Source organism: Babylonia areolata, chromosome 26, assembly GCF_041734735.1.
Source record: "Babylonia areolata isolate BAREFJ2019XMU chromosome 26, ASM4173473v1, whole genome shotgun sequence".
Classification (NCBI taxonomy): domain Eukaryota; kingdom Metazoa; phylum Mollusca; class Gastropoda; order Neogastropoda; family Buccinidae; genus Babylonia; species Babylonia areolata.
Window position 1 is genome coordinate 42211088 of NC_134901.1, and position 15409 is coordinate 42226496.

General features: G+C 41.1%; 1 protein-coding gene across 1 annotated transcript; it reads right to left on the bottom strand.

Annotated features, from left to right (window-relative positions):
- Positions 1 to 328: 328 nt before the first annotated feature.
- On the bottom strand, positions 329 to 14947 carry LOC143300341 (uncharacterized). The gene is made up of 3 exons (XM_076613942.1): positions 14864 to 14947; positions 12604 to 12676; positions 329 to 10731 (listed from the first exon to the last, which is right to left on the bottom strand). Exon 3 carries the CDS (start codon positions 10716 to 10718, stop codon positions 5922 to 5924), a length of 4797 nt encoding a protein of 1598 aa, XP_076470057.1. The 5' UTR covers positions 10719 to 10731; positions 12604 to 12676; positions 14864 to 14947; the 3' UTR covers positions 329 to 5921.
- Between the last annotated feature and the right edge of the window lie 462 nt (positions 14948 to 15409).

Consider the following 15409-nt stretch of genomic DNA (forward strand, 5'->3'; position numbering starts at 1 on the left):
AAGACAAACTCACAGAACCTTGACACAGTGTGGGTTGGTGCTGCGTATGTGCGCGCACGTTTTTATTGTGTGTGTGTGTAGTGTGTGTGTTTGTGTGTGTGTGTTCATCTTTTTTTTTTTTTTTACCCCAATATGCCAGTGATGACCTACTTTTCAGTGGCCAACCACATCTTCAGATTTGTTTGTCTACAAGCAGGCTGATGAGGATTTTTGGCAGTGTTTGCTTGTGAATCTGCGACTGTGTTGTCACATTTGAAAATGTTGAAGTATTTGTTCTCTTGGCCTCATTTTTGTGTCCTTTCGTACCAAACAATATCAAAGACAAAGGTCGTTTCCTCATTTTATTATCATTTTGGTTTATACATACACCTAATTATATGTATTCTGCAACATACAGTAAAGAAAGCAGTATATGTTTACATACATTATGGCAACATTTAAATAAGCAAAGTGTACAAGAACATAAGCAACATCAATACACTTATATATACTACTAACACCTACAAAGTCATATTATTATTCTGTGTGTGGGTGTGTCAATATATGAATGTGAATGAGTGTCAATGCATGGACAGGTGAATCATCTAAGTATTTTAAAACAAGAAGAAAAAAAAGAGCACACGAACTAACTAGCACAATCAGAAGCGCTTACCACAGACCTTGAAATTAAACAGCAGAGGCCTAAATCCACCCAAAAGGCCATGAACCAATTTACCACCACCAACAACATTAAAATCAAACAAACAAAAAACAAAAACAACAAAAACACACTGTCACTGATCAATTATCATGTTTTTACATGTATGAAGTGATGACTTCACATTCTGAGAGCTAGATACATCAATCCAAACACAGAAACTCACAGCACACAAACAATTTTTTTCTATTTGTGGGGGTTACAAACCCACAGCCCAAGGTAAAAAGTGTCATAAAAAAAAAAAGTCTTTCATAATTAAACACGAATTTCCACTTCACACAGGTTTTCCATTAGGGCCTTAAGTAATCAGAATAATTCCATTAAGCTTTTGTGAACTTGCGACCTCATTAAACTAACGTCTTACCAAATGTAACGATCTTTAATCATCCAGTCTGATATTTTCATTCTTTTTTTTTTTCTCACTGGTTTTCTGTCAATTATTTGTCCATGAACGGGCCATGTTACTGTTAAATATATAAAAGAAAAACATGCTGACAAGTGCGTTCAGTGTTTGTCAAGCGCTTAGGACTTGGTCTCTTATCGAAGGTAGGCGATGTATAACTTTATCAATAATAATAATACCATGACACAACCCTATTTCTATCCATTACACATCTCACTTCTCTCACATCACTGACAGTAATAGTGTCTGCACCATTCCCTTTACACATACCCACCATTTGGGTCACTTAATTGAAATAATCACACCATGCCTTTCTGGACTTGAACTTGTCAAGAGTTATGATTTTCGATAAAGGGGAGTGTTGAAACTCCCTTTCACAGAAAATAATAATTTCTCCACACAACAACTCAAAAAATTTTTTTTTTTTTTCTTTTTTTTTTTTTTTTACATCACAAATGACAGCCACCTCTGTATTCAAAATGAAATCATTTGCTCTATGTATGTGTACATATATATTTAAACAGTATTATACTAGTGTTTAAAAAAATAAAAAAATAAAAAATAAAAATAAAAAAAAATAAAAAGAAAAGGGCGGAGGTCTTAAAAAACCAACACACAAATAGTTGCTGACACAAATGCACCAAACATGATACAACATTAGTTATCTCTAATAATTATTACAAAATAAAACAACAGCTGTCACAGTTTTTCCATGTTACCGACCATTTTCAAATTGCAGACAACACTAAACTTGAAATATTTACATAAATGGTGTTCTCATGAAAAAACAACAAGACTTGTTCTAGAACGGCATGAAATAGTCAGACAAATACAGCACAGTATGGCACACAGAAATTAATGATCAAACAACAATTGCAGTAAAAAACACACAACTGCAAAGGGCAGAGACACAGCATATGTACCACGATTCACACTGAAAGCATTGATCAAATCATAAGAATAAGAGTGAAGCATTCCAAAACACACAAACACACCACAATTTAACATTCCACACAAAAAGCAACACCAATGAACAAGCGTACTTCCACAGATCGTGAGAATCAGATCCAGAGGCACACAGTGCCGAAAGTTCTCCAAGTTTGATCAAACATGGCAGTCAGAGCAGATTTCTTTCAAGTGGTATAGCAAGGGTGTGGTAGCAGATGATGGACTATTTGGGCCTGACACTGTAACTATACTGAGCCTTGAAGTGAGACCGCCGATGCCCTCAGAATAATAACCTCCAAACTCATGACAGCATGAGAGTGAAAGGGTGGCATGTGTTGATTCCATGGTATTGGCTAGCACTTACTACACCCAGTTCATTGGTTGAAAAAGTAATGCCCGTATTTGTGAATTTTCCAATCCATATTTTGCTCAAAAAACCATGTTCTCTGACCATACATCATTTTGCAAAATTTTTAACGACTTTTATCAAGGCATTACATTTCACACCTTTCTGATCAAGCTCTGCGACTGACATATATCAGGGCTGGCAGACTGTACACCCTGTGACATGAGTTATACCTTGACTTATTTCAAAGCATCAAGACCTATACTTTGACTTTTTTTCAAAGCATCAAGAGCTATACCTTGACTTATTTCAACACATCTAGTGTGAAGTCTAACAATCAGATCCACCCTGAAGGAGTGATATCCGACATGAAATCCCAAAATAAAAACTCTGTACAGTCATATTTCACACCTGACATATAGAGTGAAGACCCAACTCCCACATCCCTCTAACCAACAGACAGGAGACCTCAAAATAAAATAAACTCCTTCCTGGCTTATTTCACACCAGACATGAAGCCATTACAAGTCCCAAAACAAGTTCCACACCAAATGATCTCTCCCATGAATACATTTAACATCAAAGTCCCAAAACGCTCCACCGTGACTTCTCCCACGAATGTATCGGACATCCAGGTTCTACAATAAGCTCCACTCTCTCCAAGCGTTTGAAATGAAGACCCAAACTTAGCTCCATCAACCTTTCTCACATATATACATGTGTGTCCAAAATCAACTGCAACCTCTCATTTTTCACATCATTGGACAGAAAAAAAAAAAAGCTCCATCACATCTTCTCTCACAGCATTTGCTACAAAAGTTGTTGTTTTTTTTTTCCAGCTGAATCTAGTTGTAAATGTATATCCTCGACAAATTCAGCTGAGTACAGATATGGACTCCACACAAGACAACAATAACAATATATAAAAAATAATAATAATAATAACAAACCATCCCAATTTAATGTGTACATCACACAATATTCATCAATATAAATAAAGGACAGTTCAAGGTCCACTATATGCAACATATTTAACTCCTTTCTCAAAATGTGTAAAGAAAAGAAATATATCAAAATGTAAACTTCAGGGGGATCGGTGGGGGGAATTGGAGCAAGGGGGTGACGGGGAGGTAAAAACTTGGGACCACTGTTTATGAAGGGGGTAGGGTTAAAAACTTGGACCATTTTCATTTGAGACCTTCACGACTCCAATTTTATGCCCTGGCTGAAAACGAGGGAGGGGGGAAAGCTTCACCTGGAAGCGATATCAAAATGAGTCAGACTGACCAACTGATGGAAAAGAACTGTCAAAAGAAATATGAAGAAATCAATTTCAACTTTCTTGCGAGGAGACAAGAGGCTGAAAGATGTCCTTGATTGTTGTTGTTGTTGTTGTTAAAAAAAATTCAAAAGGAAGAGTGAAAAAAATCATGTTATGCAAAAAACAAACTCAACTGAATTCACTGTCTCCAAACAAAATAGCAAAGTTACATTGCTAATGCACTTATCCTCTGGCTGAAAGCGCAGGACACTTGAAAACAAGATGGAATTGACTTTCAGACATACACACACATGAAAGGACTTTCACATACACACACACACACAGCTTGCATCCCCAAATCAGAGAGACAAGACAGATGAATAAACTGCATGCAGATTCATTCACAACACTGTTGACTGCATAGTGGTTCCATAGGGTAAACTTTGCCTATAACTGACAATGATTTTGTATACCTCACACTTAAACATTCAATCAATGGCATTATCATCCCATCTTATTTCAAGCTCTCCAACTGACTCGGCTTAACTTAAACTGATTCTTTGATAAAATTTACCACTGTCAGGGCCTAGCAATGATAAACCCTGTATCAATAAGCTACTGTTAGTTTGTGTGCGCCATGGACGTTTACTGAATTTTATATTATTAAATGTTTGGGCAATGTCAGAGGGGTTGGGATGCTTGTGGGGGAAAAAACATGCAAAAACAGACCAAGTCCAGTAAAACTAATATTTGCATCAGCGATAACTCATCAGAACTGATAAAAAGAATGAACCCCAAAAGCAGAAAAATGACAGGGAACAACTGCCAACAATTTTTTGACACACGGAGAATGACACTCAAAGAAGAAACCTGATCAGAATAACTTTTCAAAATCGTCAATTTTATCTAAAAAAATAACATAAAACAATATATGTATAAATAACATCCCATTTTCAGTAAACGCATCACAACAGATAACATAAAAATGATGTGTTAATGCAAAACTGCAATTCACATGATCATTTTTTTCATCCAATTTTCAAAAAATTTCGTAATAATGCAAGGAATCAACAATGACTAAAATGAACCACATAGCATGAATACAACAGACTGAAGAATCATTGTAAAAAAAAAAAAATAAAAAAAAATGATGATAACAGAAAAATATGGTATTACACCATACAGGATGAATATATGAGATTGAAAAATCATTGTAAAATAAAAATAAATAAAACATGATAATGATAATAATAACAATAAAGGAAAAATATAGTATTAAACCATACAGCATGAATATCAGACCAAAAAAATAGTGTCAAAATAACCTGGAACTGTAAGATAAATGTGTTTGTGATCAAACAAAACCTACGTGCATGTTGTTTTTTTCATAAGGAAGAAAACTATGGCATTCTGATTTGCAAAAAAAAAAAAAAAAAAACCCAAAAAAACCATTAGAAAAAACATCTTCAAGAGTCATATATGATATATGTGATTTTCAACACAAAACACCATCCAACTCTATGACTGATTATCCATTCATTTCACAAAATGATTGAAATAATTAGTTGCATCCACACATTCCATATACACTCAATATACATCACAATAAAAACTACACACAGCCATCATATCTAATAATTATGCATGCTTTCCACACATTGAAAACAACAACAAAAACATCAACACTGGTCTTCAAAGTTCCACTGAAGCATCTACATTGCTCCTTGTGTGCGTTGATCACCAACAATAAACCAGAACTTGTAAAACAATTTCAGAATGATTGCATTCATCTCAATACAGCTACAAGATTAACAGAAAACATCAAAACAACTTCCCCAATCCAACCCCCACCACTTCACACATGAACAAGCACTAACATTCCCACATGTACACAAGAGTGCAAACACACTGACACAGACCAAAACATCTGCACAGACACAGACTGAAACATTTGCACAAAGATGCAGAAGACTAAGTAAATTCAGTACTTGAGATACAACGCAAGCTTGCTACACAAACTGATAAAAATCTCAGTGTTGGCAAATCAACCCAACTAATTCACAGTTTTTTCATCACAAGTGTACAGTTACCACAGAAAATAACCTGTGGGAAACTGTAGTTGAAAATGATGCATACTCTGTTGGTGATGTTTATTAAATGTTAACTGACTGAAGTCTGTGTCATACGTACAAAGTTTTATGATGATCTAGACTTATACATTACTGGCTTTGTTCAGGAATGGCTGATGATCCATTGGTGTAAAATATCAACCTTCTTCCGCACAATGTTCCTCCGACCTGGGCCAGGCCAGGGTTTGGTGAATGAAGGTGCTGTAATGACGTGGGTAGTTCTGGTTCTCAAACGTGCTGAAATGGGGAAGCGCATCGTTCGGCAAGGAAAGTCCCTCGTAGTTGTCCCTCGTCATCTCCTGGCTGCTTGTGGAGGCCATGTAAGGCGGTCTATCCTGCATTCCCATGTGGCTTTCCATCTCATTCTTCTTCACCGTTTGGGTTTGACTGTTGTTGCTGCTGGTATCTCCTCGAGTAAAATCCGCCATGCAATGCTTTGGAGCAGTTTGAGGATGATCGGGCATAGGGACTGCACCTGATAAGTATTTTTCATGAGATACGGCATGTCTTTTCAGGTAGTCTTTCGGGATTAGAGTCTTCCCGCGATCAACACCAAGATAAGATGGCTGGGGCTGCTGGTTGTGTACCCGTCTCATGTGTTTGTCCAACAGGTGTTTGGTCTGGAAGCCAATGGCGCAGGGAGAACATGAGAATGGCTTGCTGTGTGGTACGGATATGTTGTGTGTGGCTAAGTGGGTCTTGTAGTCCGGCATCTTGCTGAAGCCTCTGCCACACTTGGCGCAAATGCATGGTGTGTCTTGGCTGCTGCCATGCTGCTTCAGCTTCAGGTGAAGGTACAGGAAGTTTTCCTGCTTGAAGTGCTTGCCGCATTCATTGCACGTGTACCTCTCAATGGTCCTGTCACTGCTTTCTGCCGAGGAGCTGTGGTGAGTCATTTTGTGGTGGGTCAAGGAGTGAAGCCAGCGGAACGTTTTCCCACACTCTTCGCAGCTGTGCGGCCGTCCATCTGCATGTGTGCGACAGTGAGAAAGGAAGGAAGACTTCATGGCAAACTGAAGATCACATTTTTCACACTTGTAACGTTTGAAATTGGAGTGCTTTCTTTTGTGCAGGGTCAGACTCTGCGGGCAGGAGAACTCTTTGGAGCAAACGTCACACTTCATCAAGTCTTTGCTCACTGCTTCGTTCAGGTCCACTCCTGGGTGCTCGGCTGCCATGTGAGCACATAGCGGTCTCCAGGCAAACGACTTGCTGCATATCTTGCACGTGTATTGTCTCATCATTCTCCCATGGGAAGCTTCCCTGTGCAGAGACCCTATTGAGTTGGCCAGCTCAACTGAATGTTGATGCATATGTTTCTTCAGAGTTCTTGGGTAGAAAAAATCCTTGTTACAAAGTGTGCACTTGTACTTGCCAGAAGACTGATGCCACCTCTCCATGTGTGTCTTTAGGGTCCCTTGGTCATAGAAACATAGTTCACACTCGGGGCATTTGAAGGGTTTCTCTCCTGCGTGGCGACGAGTGTGCGTGATGTAGCGATCTCTCTTGTAGAACATCTTCCCACACTCTTCACAAGCATAGATTCCTTTCTGAGGAATTCTCCCACATATGAAACGCTGGTGACGGTCCAAAGCTGGGAAACTTGCGAAAGATTTCTCACAGGAGCTGCACTTAAATGGCATTTCAATCTTCCCACCATTCTCACCCTGATTATTGCTGCAAGTTACTTGGTGTTTGGTGTAACCTTTCGCAGTCACAAATCCCTTGTCACACGCAGAGCACTGGAACTGAATACGCTCGGACAAATCCACACCACAAACTTTCTCATGCCTACGCCTTGCTGTGGAGTATGCAAAATCTTTCCCACACTTGGCACACAAGAAAGGCCTAGAATTGGAGTGTCTAGAACGCACGTGATCTCGGAGATGTCCAGCAATTTTGTAGTTGGCATCACAGAGCTGACACTGGTAAGGCCTATCTCCTGTGCCAACACCCATATGTATAGACAGATTGTCAGCGTTGGCAAAACCGGATGAATGTTGACAGTGCATCTGAATGTGATAACCAAGGACAGACTTGACTGCAAACTGCATGTTGCATTTCTCACACTTGAATCGCTGAGAACTGCAGTGCCCCCTTTTATGCACCCGCAAAATCTGGTAGGAGGAAAACTCTTTCGAGCATATGTCACACTTCAGCAGTTCTTTGCTAAGTGCCTCGCTCAATGACATACCAGGGTGCTCAGATGCAACATGAGCACGAAGACACCTCCATATGAATGACCTGCCGCACACTTTGCACATGTGCTGTTTCATCCTTCTCCCCTGAAGATTCATCATGTACAAAGGCTCAATAAACTGCGAGTCATGCTGTTGCATCATGTGCTTTTTCCAAGTTCTAACGTCAAAAAAATTTTTCCCGCAAGGAGTACAGTTGAACTTTCCACCTCCCTCATGCCAACGCTCTGTGTGCCTCTTCAGTGTGCCCTTGTCATAGAAGAAGGTCTCACACTTTGAACACTTGTACGGTTTTTCTCCCACATGGCGGCGAGTGTGAGTAATGTAGCGATTCCTGGTATGGAACATTTTACCACACTCTTCACAGGCATAGATTCCTTTCTGAGGGATTCTTCCACAAACAAAACGCTGGTGACGATCTAAGCTTGGGAAGCTGGCAAATGACTTCTCGCAAGCACTGCATCGAAATGGTGCTTCCTTGTCTTTCTCAAAGCCAAAGCCATGCTCCAGAGCAGATGGAGAACAGGTCTGCAGATGTTTGGAGAAACCTTTGGCAGTGACAAACCCTTTGTCACATGTGGGGCACTGAAATTCAATGCGCTCTGACAAGTCGAGGCCACAAACTTTTTCGTGTCTGCGTCTGGCTGTTGGGTAAGCAAAGTCTTTCCCACATTTTGTGCACACAAAGGGCCTGGAGTTGGAGTGTTTGGAGCGCACATGATCACGCAGTTGACCAGCTATCTTGTAGTTGGCATCGCAGAGCTGGCACTGGTAAGGTCGGTCCCCTGTGTGGACGCGCATGTGACAAGTCAGACTGTCAGCTCGGCTGAAGGTCTTCTGACAGATGCCACAAGTTCTTTTATCTATCCGACCTTTCCCCTTAGTGAAGGATATACCCAGCCCTGAAGATGTTCCTTTGGATGTTTTCATTTTGGGCGTAAGACTCTTTTTGATGACAAGACGGATTCTCGGGGGATTCACAATTTCCCCTTCCTCCTCGCTCAAGTCTGAAACTTTTGTAAAAGTTTGCCATTTGGGGCAGAAGTCTTCCTCTGACTGCTGACTTGGTTTCTGGTCCTCAAACTGATAGGCATGCAAGGCTGCTTTACTCTCCATCGCTGCAAGCTTTGCCTGCTGTAGCTGCTGCTTCTTCTTCCACTGCACTGTTTCCTTCACAGGAATATACTTCCTTGGCTTGGTGAGGCAAGTGCCCGGCTTGCTGCTGGTGCCTATACCTTTCTGACTGGCTCTGTTGCTGATCAGATCCACGCTCTGTTCGTTCTCACTGGAGTCAGAGTACATGCTGGGGGTGATTGAGAACGGTGCAGAATTGGACGGTCCTGATGAGGACTGACCACTTGCGCCTGGCAGAGGTTGAGCCATGTGCTGGGATGTCATGGTACTGGCATTAGAGAAATGGGGCAGATTTCCTCCGGGCCTTTTTGCCATGTTTTCATTACATCTAACATGCGACTGTGAGGCAAATTTACTACTCTCATCTCCGACAGACTGATCTGAGCTTCCAACCGCTGGCAAAGTTTTGTTGTTTGCCACATGGGATGCGATGTCTCTGAAGTCAGTGCTCATCAGGTTTGAATCGTTTTCTTGAAACATCCTTTCTGAAGCGCTCTGAGGGACAGCTCGGTAGTAGGGGCCATTCTGTGATGTTGTTGTGTAGGTTTCTGTTTTTGTGGAGGAAATCTTCATTTCATTCTTCTTGTTGCCCTCATAGTTACTGGACAGAGACTGGTCAATGACAGGGCGCATTTCTGACTCATTGTTTGGACTTGTGGATTTCTGCTTGTACTGAGAATCAAAAATGTCCACGTCCCTTCTGGATTTCCTCCCCGTGTTCCACTCTGGAGGTGCGTGGGTCAGATTCCAAGGCATATCATAGCATTCTTTGGACACATTGTCAGTAACAGAAGACTGTTTGTTCTCCTGTGCCCCAACGCTCAAGTTGTACGCTGAAGAAGCGCTGACTGTTGGGAAACAGGTACGCAGGCGTGAAGCTGCACTGCTGGGACTGTAGCTGGGTGGGGGGCTGACAAAAGAGCCCAGACTGCCATGCATACCAGCTGACAGAGACAACTCTGCAGCCCCAATAGAACTGAGCGACGGAGGGTTGAAATAGACGTAATTGGACTCAGTACCCAGAGGGAGATATGGAGGCACAGACCTGGACAAAATGGATCTCTCTGCTGCAGAATGCAGGGGACTCAAGGCGGCTGACTCGCCACTTCTGTGGTTGCCGGAGTCCTGAGGCAGACTCCCGTACAGACTGCTGGAGGGAAGTCTCCCAGTCAGGCCCAGCTGCGACATAAACAAATCTGCTCTGTCTCCCATGCCTTCGGGCACAAAACTGTTCCCCGGGGGGTTCATGTAGTTGGAGTAACCATACATGTTCCCCACACTGTCCCGGGATGCCAACCCGTGCATGCTGTCCTCTTTGCAGGAGTAGCTGTCCATACTCTGCTGTCTGTTGCGGCTCTTTCCACTGCTGTGTGCATTGTCTGTCTGGGACACCACTGACTCAGCTATGTCACTGATCACGTTCTGCCCTGCTCTGAATGAAGGCATGCTCATTCCGGCAGAGGATGCCATGGTGATAGGAACGTTGCTTAGCGACGCATCAAAGCCTGTGCCAGGAGACAAGGGAGTCTGACTAGGTGGAAGGTAGGAGTAGCGTGCCATCAAACTGTTCACTGGGGTTCGGCGGTCTCCTCTGTCATCCATGCTGCCCAACACTCTGTAACATGTGCAAATATTTCTGTTTATACACACACGCTGCCAACATGTTAGCGCACCAATGCACATAGGGACATACACACAAGTACACAAATACAAGCATTCACATGCACAGACACATACACACAGATAAGAAACTGAAACAAACAAAATGTAATAATAAACTCTGTTTTAGTGAGGGATAAATTCTATTATTCTGTCAAACTTGCAGCAAATAACATGTGTACATCTGATCTATTATACTAAATCCCACACATTATAGACTAATGTCTGGAACTGATTCCCAATACTGCCATCAACAGATTTAAGAGATTTTTTGGCCGGTGGCTGGCACTTTCTCAAAGCTGAGCATGCTATGGGCTCAAATGAAAAAACTGGGACCACAAAGTCCAGGGACATCCACTTCACAAATGTCTTTGGGAGTTTAGCACATATTTCCTGACCAACACTGCAGATCTTAGGGAGGGTGTGCAGGCCCACTTTCATCACATTTTCATTGGGATTCCCCAGATATTTTTAGCGAGAACCGTGTGTCCATGCACGTCTCCACTGCTGGTTTTTCTGGGTCACCGAAAGACTAAAACTTCGTCATGGAAATCACCAGTTTGAACGAAAGGATTTATAACTATTTCTGTGAGTATTTTTGCAAGTTTTTAAGCTATATTTCATTTTACGGTTAAACCAGTTATTTGCTTTAATCTGTGTGTTTCTTGTCAAATCTCTGCCATTCAAGTATTTGAACTGATCTATTTAAAATTCAACACAGTGCCTCAACTGGCTTTGACTTTGGAAAGACCTGACACACCAAGTATCAGTTTCAAGTATTATTTTATCCACAGAACACATATTTTTTCATGTCTTTGTGAAGTAGAGTGATGGCCTAGAGGTAACGTGTCTGAACGCGCTGGTTCGAATCATGGCTCAGCCGCCAACATTTTCTCCCCCTCCACTAGACCTTGAGTGGTGGTCTGGATGCTAGTCATTTGGATGAGACGATAAACCGAGGTCCCGTGTGCAGCATGCACTTAGCACACGCAAAAGAACCCCTGACAACAAAAGGTTTGTCCCTGGCAAGATTCTGTAGAAAAATTCACTTCAATAGGAAAAACAAATAAAACTGCACGCAGGAGAAAGAAAAAGAAAAAAAAGGGTGGCAATGTAGTTTAGCAATGCGTTCTCCCTGGGGAAAGCAGCCCGAATTTCACACAAAGAAATCTGTTGTGATAAAAAGAAAAACAAATACAAATAAAAAATACAAATTGAGGGAAGGGGAAATTGTTGTTTTGGACAACAGTCGACCGGATCAATTATATTCCGTTTCAAGGCAAAGGTTCGAAGCCTATTATGTTATCTGCTTTCTGTCATTTTGTTGATGTGCATGCTAGTATTGAGTTCTTGTCTCTGGTGCCCACAGATTCATGGTGAACTGTCACTGGAGAGACTCAACGGGATTCTACACTCCAGGAGGGATTCTCAATCAGTATGGCTCAGCAATTCAACTACAGCTTGGTAGATGGTGCCATGCATAATGATAAATGAGATCAGGCTCCACTGAACACCACAGGAGTACTTCAGCAGCAATACAGAGTCACATCCTGACAGCTGAACATGCACAGCTCTCTGTGAACTGACGGTACTGTGACTGCAGCAGACTAACCTTGCTGTGGCTTGTATGGGGGAAATGACAGCTTGGGGGAACACCACAAAAATGGCACAGATGACACAGCTGACAAAATGTTTTCATGTGAAACAATAAGAACATCCTCAGCAAAAGCTTGTTAAATCATAACTGTCTAAAGACCTTGCTTGTGAGCAAGAACAAAACCCTGGAGCAAACAACAAGAGTGAAGCTGAAGTCACAACATCTTGTCACCTGGATTAAGATGACTGGCATGGCCCCCAGACCGCTCCAGGTAATCTTAGGCTGTCCCAGAAGAGGTGGCCTCCTTTAGAAATAAATAACACAAAGGATCTCTGACAAAAGGAAATGGAACAGGCAAGAAATATGAGTGTGTGTGTTTGTGGTTTTTACAATAGGTTTTCAAAATATTGTTTGTGTTTGCTGTTACAGTGACACACCATTTAGACAAAATAACAGTATAAAAATCTGCTTTCTGTCCTTCAACTTCCATGACAGTCAGCGTGATCAAAATCAGTCTGTCCTGACTCAGAAAAACCAAAGTCATCTGCAATAGCAATCCTTATATATTAAAAGCAACAACAACAACAACCAAATCCCATGATTCTCCAGTTCATAAAATAACAAATATACACAACTGTAAAAAAGAAAAAAAAAAAGGTTCCACCTTTAAGTAATTTGACCTTCAAGCAAGGTCTACATAAACATGTCACAACTAAGAATGATACAATATTTCTCTCAAAATAATGACATTCAAAATCTCTTTTTCCATGTTCCAAGTTCTTTTGTGAAGCTGTGCAGTTAAGCAGGAAAGCACTGACCTGCTCAAACTCCACACCCAGCAATAGTAACCTCTACCACCTGCCCCCATTTTATGTTCATTTTTGACTAAAATCAGAGGGTCAGCTTTTGTCATGTTCAAAGTGATAACCCACTCACACTTGTTATTATATAACACATGAGGGCATTCTCAAGTCCACAGCTGGACTAAATGAGGAAATCTGCTAATGTAAAAACGTTTTTTGTTTTTTTTTGTTGTTTTTTTCTCCAACAAATTTTTACAACATTGTGCAGTATCATCGGTAGTTTAAAACATACATACGCACAAAAAAGGTTATTAGTCTCCATCTACTCTTCCAGAAAAGAGCATATCATCACAGGACAGATGCTATGTCATCCATGTTCTTTTCCTTTCCCTGGTTTCAGTATACATGTTCACCAATCAGTGGGTTTTTTGTCACCACTAATCCTGGGAGAATTAAACTGTGCTATGAGCTCTTTAGCGTGTACTGACAACAAGCCATGTATGTATGGTAATCATCAAGAACACCACTGGAACATCACTCAGGGTTATGCCTAACAGCCCTAAGGGAGAGTGCTTGGGGGGTGGGAGGTGGGGGGAGGGTTTAGGGTCGTGGGCAGTACATTAAGCACCTCTGCATGTTTGATTCATCACCTGGGATCTTTGGCTTCCCTAGCAGGTATTCTATTTTTTACTTGGCCACCACCTCTGAACCATATACTATCTGATAATAATCCTTGCAAACCAGTCATTTTATGAGCACTGTTGACCGTAAGAAATCAATGAAAGTCCCTCAACTTTTGTACTTTCTTAGTCCTTCCATTAAGTGCACATGCAAGCACATGTGCACATGTACACAAAAAATCCACACTCTGGGCAGATGGGGTCTTCACATTGTTTATCACTGTGTGATTACAAAAAAAAGAAAAAGAAAATTGTAAACAAAATGCTGTTCATAAACAAAAGGTGTCTTTACAACATTGTGCTGTTCTGTCAATAGTGCTCAATGTTTTGATTTGTTAATAAATAAAAGAATGCAATAAATGGAAATGAAAGTAAACTATAATTATGTACACACAAATTAAACATTTGATTTTGAATGCAAACTGATTTTGATCATGTTGGGCATGGGGTAACTGGTGTTATAATAATAATAAAATAATTGAATAAAAACCGGCACCATGCAGTCACAGTGACGTAATGTTATGCAAGCCAGCCCTCTTAATCCTAATCCTCCTAAAAGCCAGGCCCATAACATAATCACAAACCCTGCCGTCATGTGAACCAATCAGCCAATCAACAACTCGACCCTTACACCGAGTCTGAAGATTCCCTCAATCGCATCCACAGCCCACACACCCTATTTGCGCTTTGGTTTCCGATACGAATAAAAGATTACGTGGATTTAGCACTGAGTCGCTAGCGTCTGAAGACGAACAATTTTGCACAACCTCGAAAACAGCCGGGACCGTGCTCGCAATGCAAGCCCTTCCATTGTGGCATGCCCGGATGATGGCGGATCCAGCAACATTCACCACCTCCCCCATCCCTTCCAACCAAATGGCACCTGTCTAAAGACACCGATTCATTGGGAGATTTGTGCACTCTGGAGAGATATACTCCTGAATCAAAATTCTGTCAAGCTGCATCAAAAGACGGGAAAATAATGTAAAAGCAAGAAAAATTGCTCACCGCTGAAATTCAGCCTCGAATACCCCCAAGCTTCATGACCAAATCGTCTGCTCGGCTGCAAGAAGCATTTTCGTCCGACAAAATTTGCATGCAAAGATTAGGAGTCTTAGTTTCGCATTTGAAATAGTGCAAGGGAGGTAATGTTTCGAGATGTAAAATAAGCAGTAGGGAGGACATTTTTGCCAAGGGGATATGAAAAGAAAAACAGGAAACTGGGTTTGTCAGTCCTTAGAAATGTTTATTTTTATTACACATGTATTTGTATGCATATCAACGGAGCAAACCAAATAAAGTTATGTTTACATATTACCTCCCTTCATTTTTTTTTTTTACACATTTGTCGTGAATCAAAGCATCACAGAGAGAGAGAGAGAGATGGGGGAGGGGGGTGTGTGATTTCAGTACATGTCAAGATAATGATAAACGATTTAAACCGAAAGTGAAAAGCATGCGAACGTAAAACACACACGCACACACATTAAAGAAATATTTTTTTAAAAAAAGTAACGTCATTGAAACAAATAATATTTGGTATCAGTTTTGTTT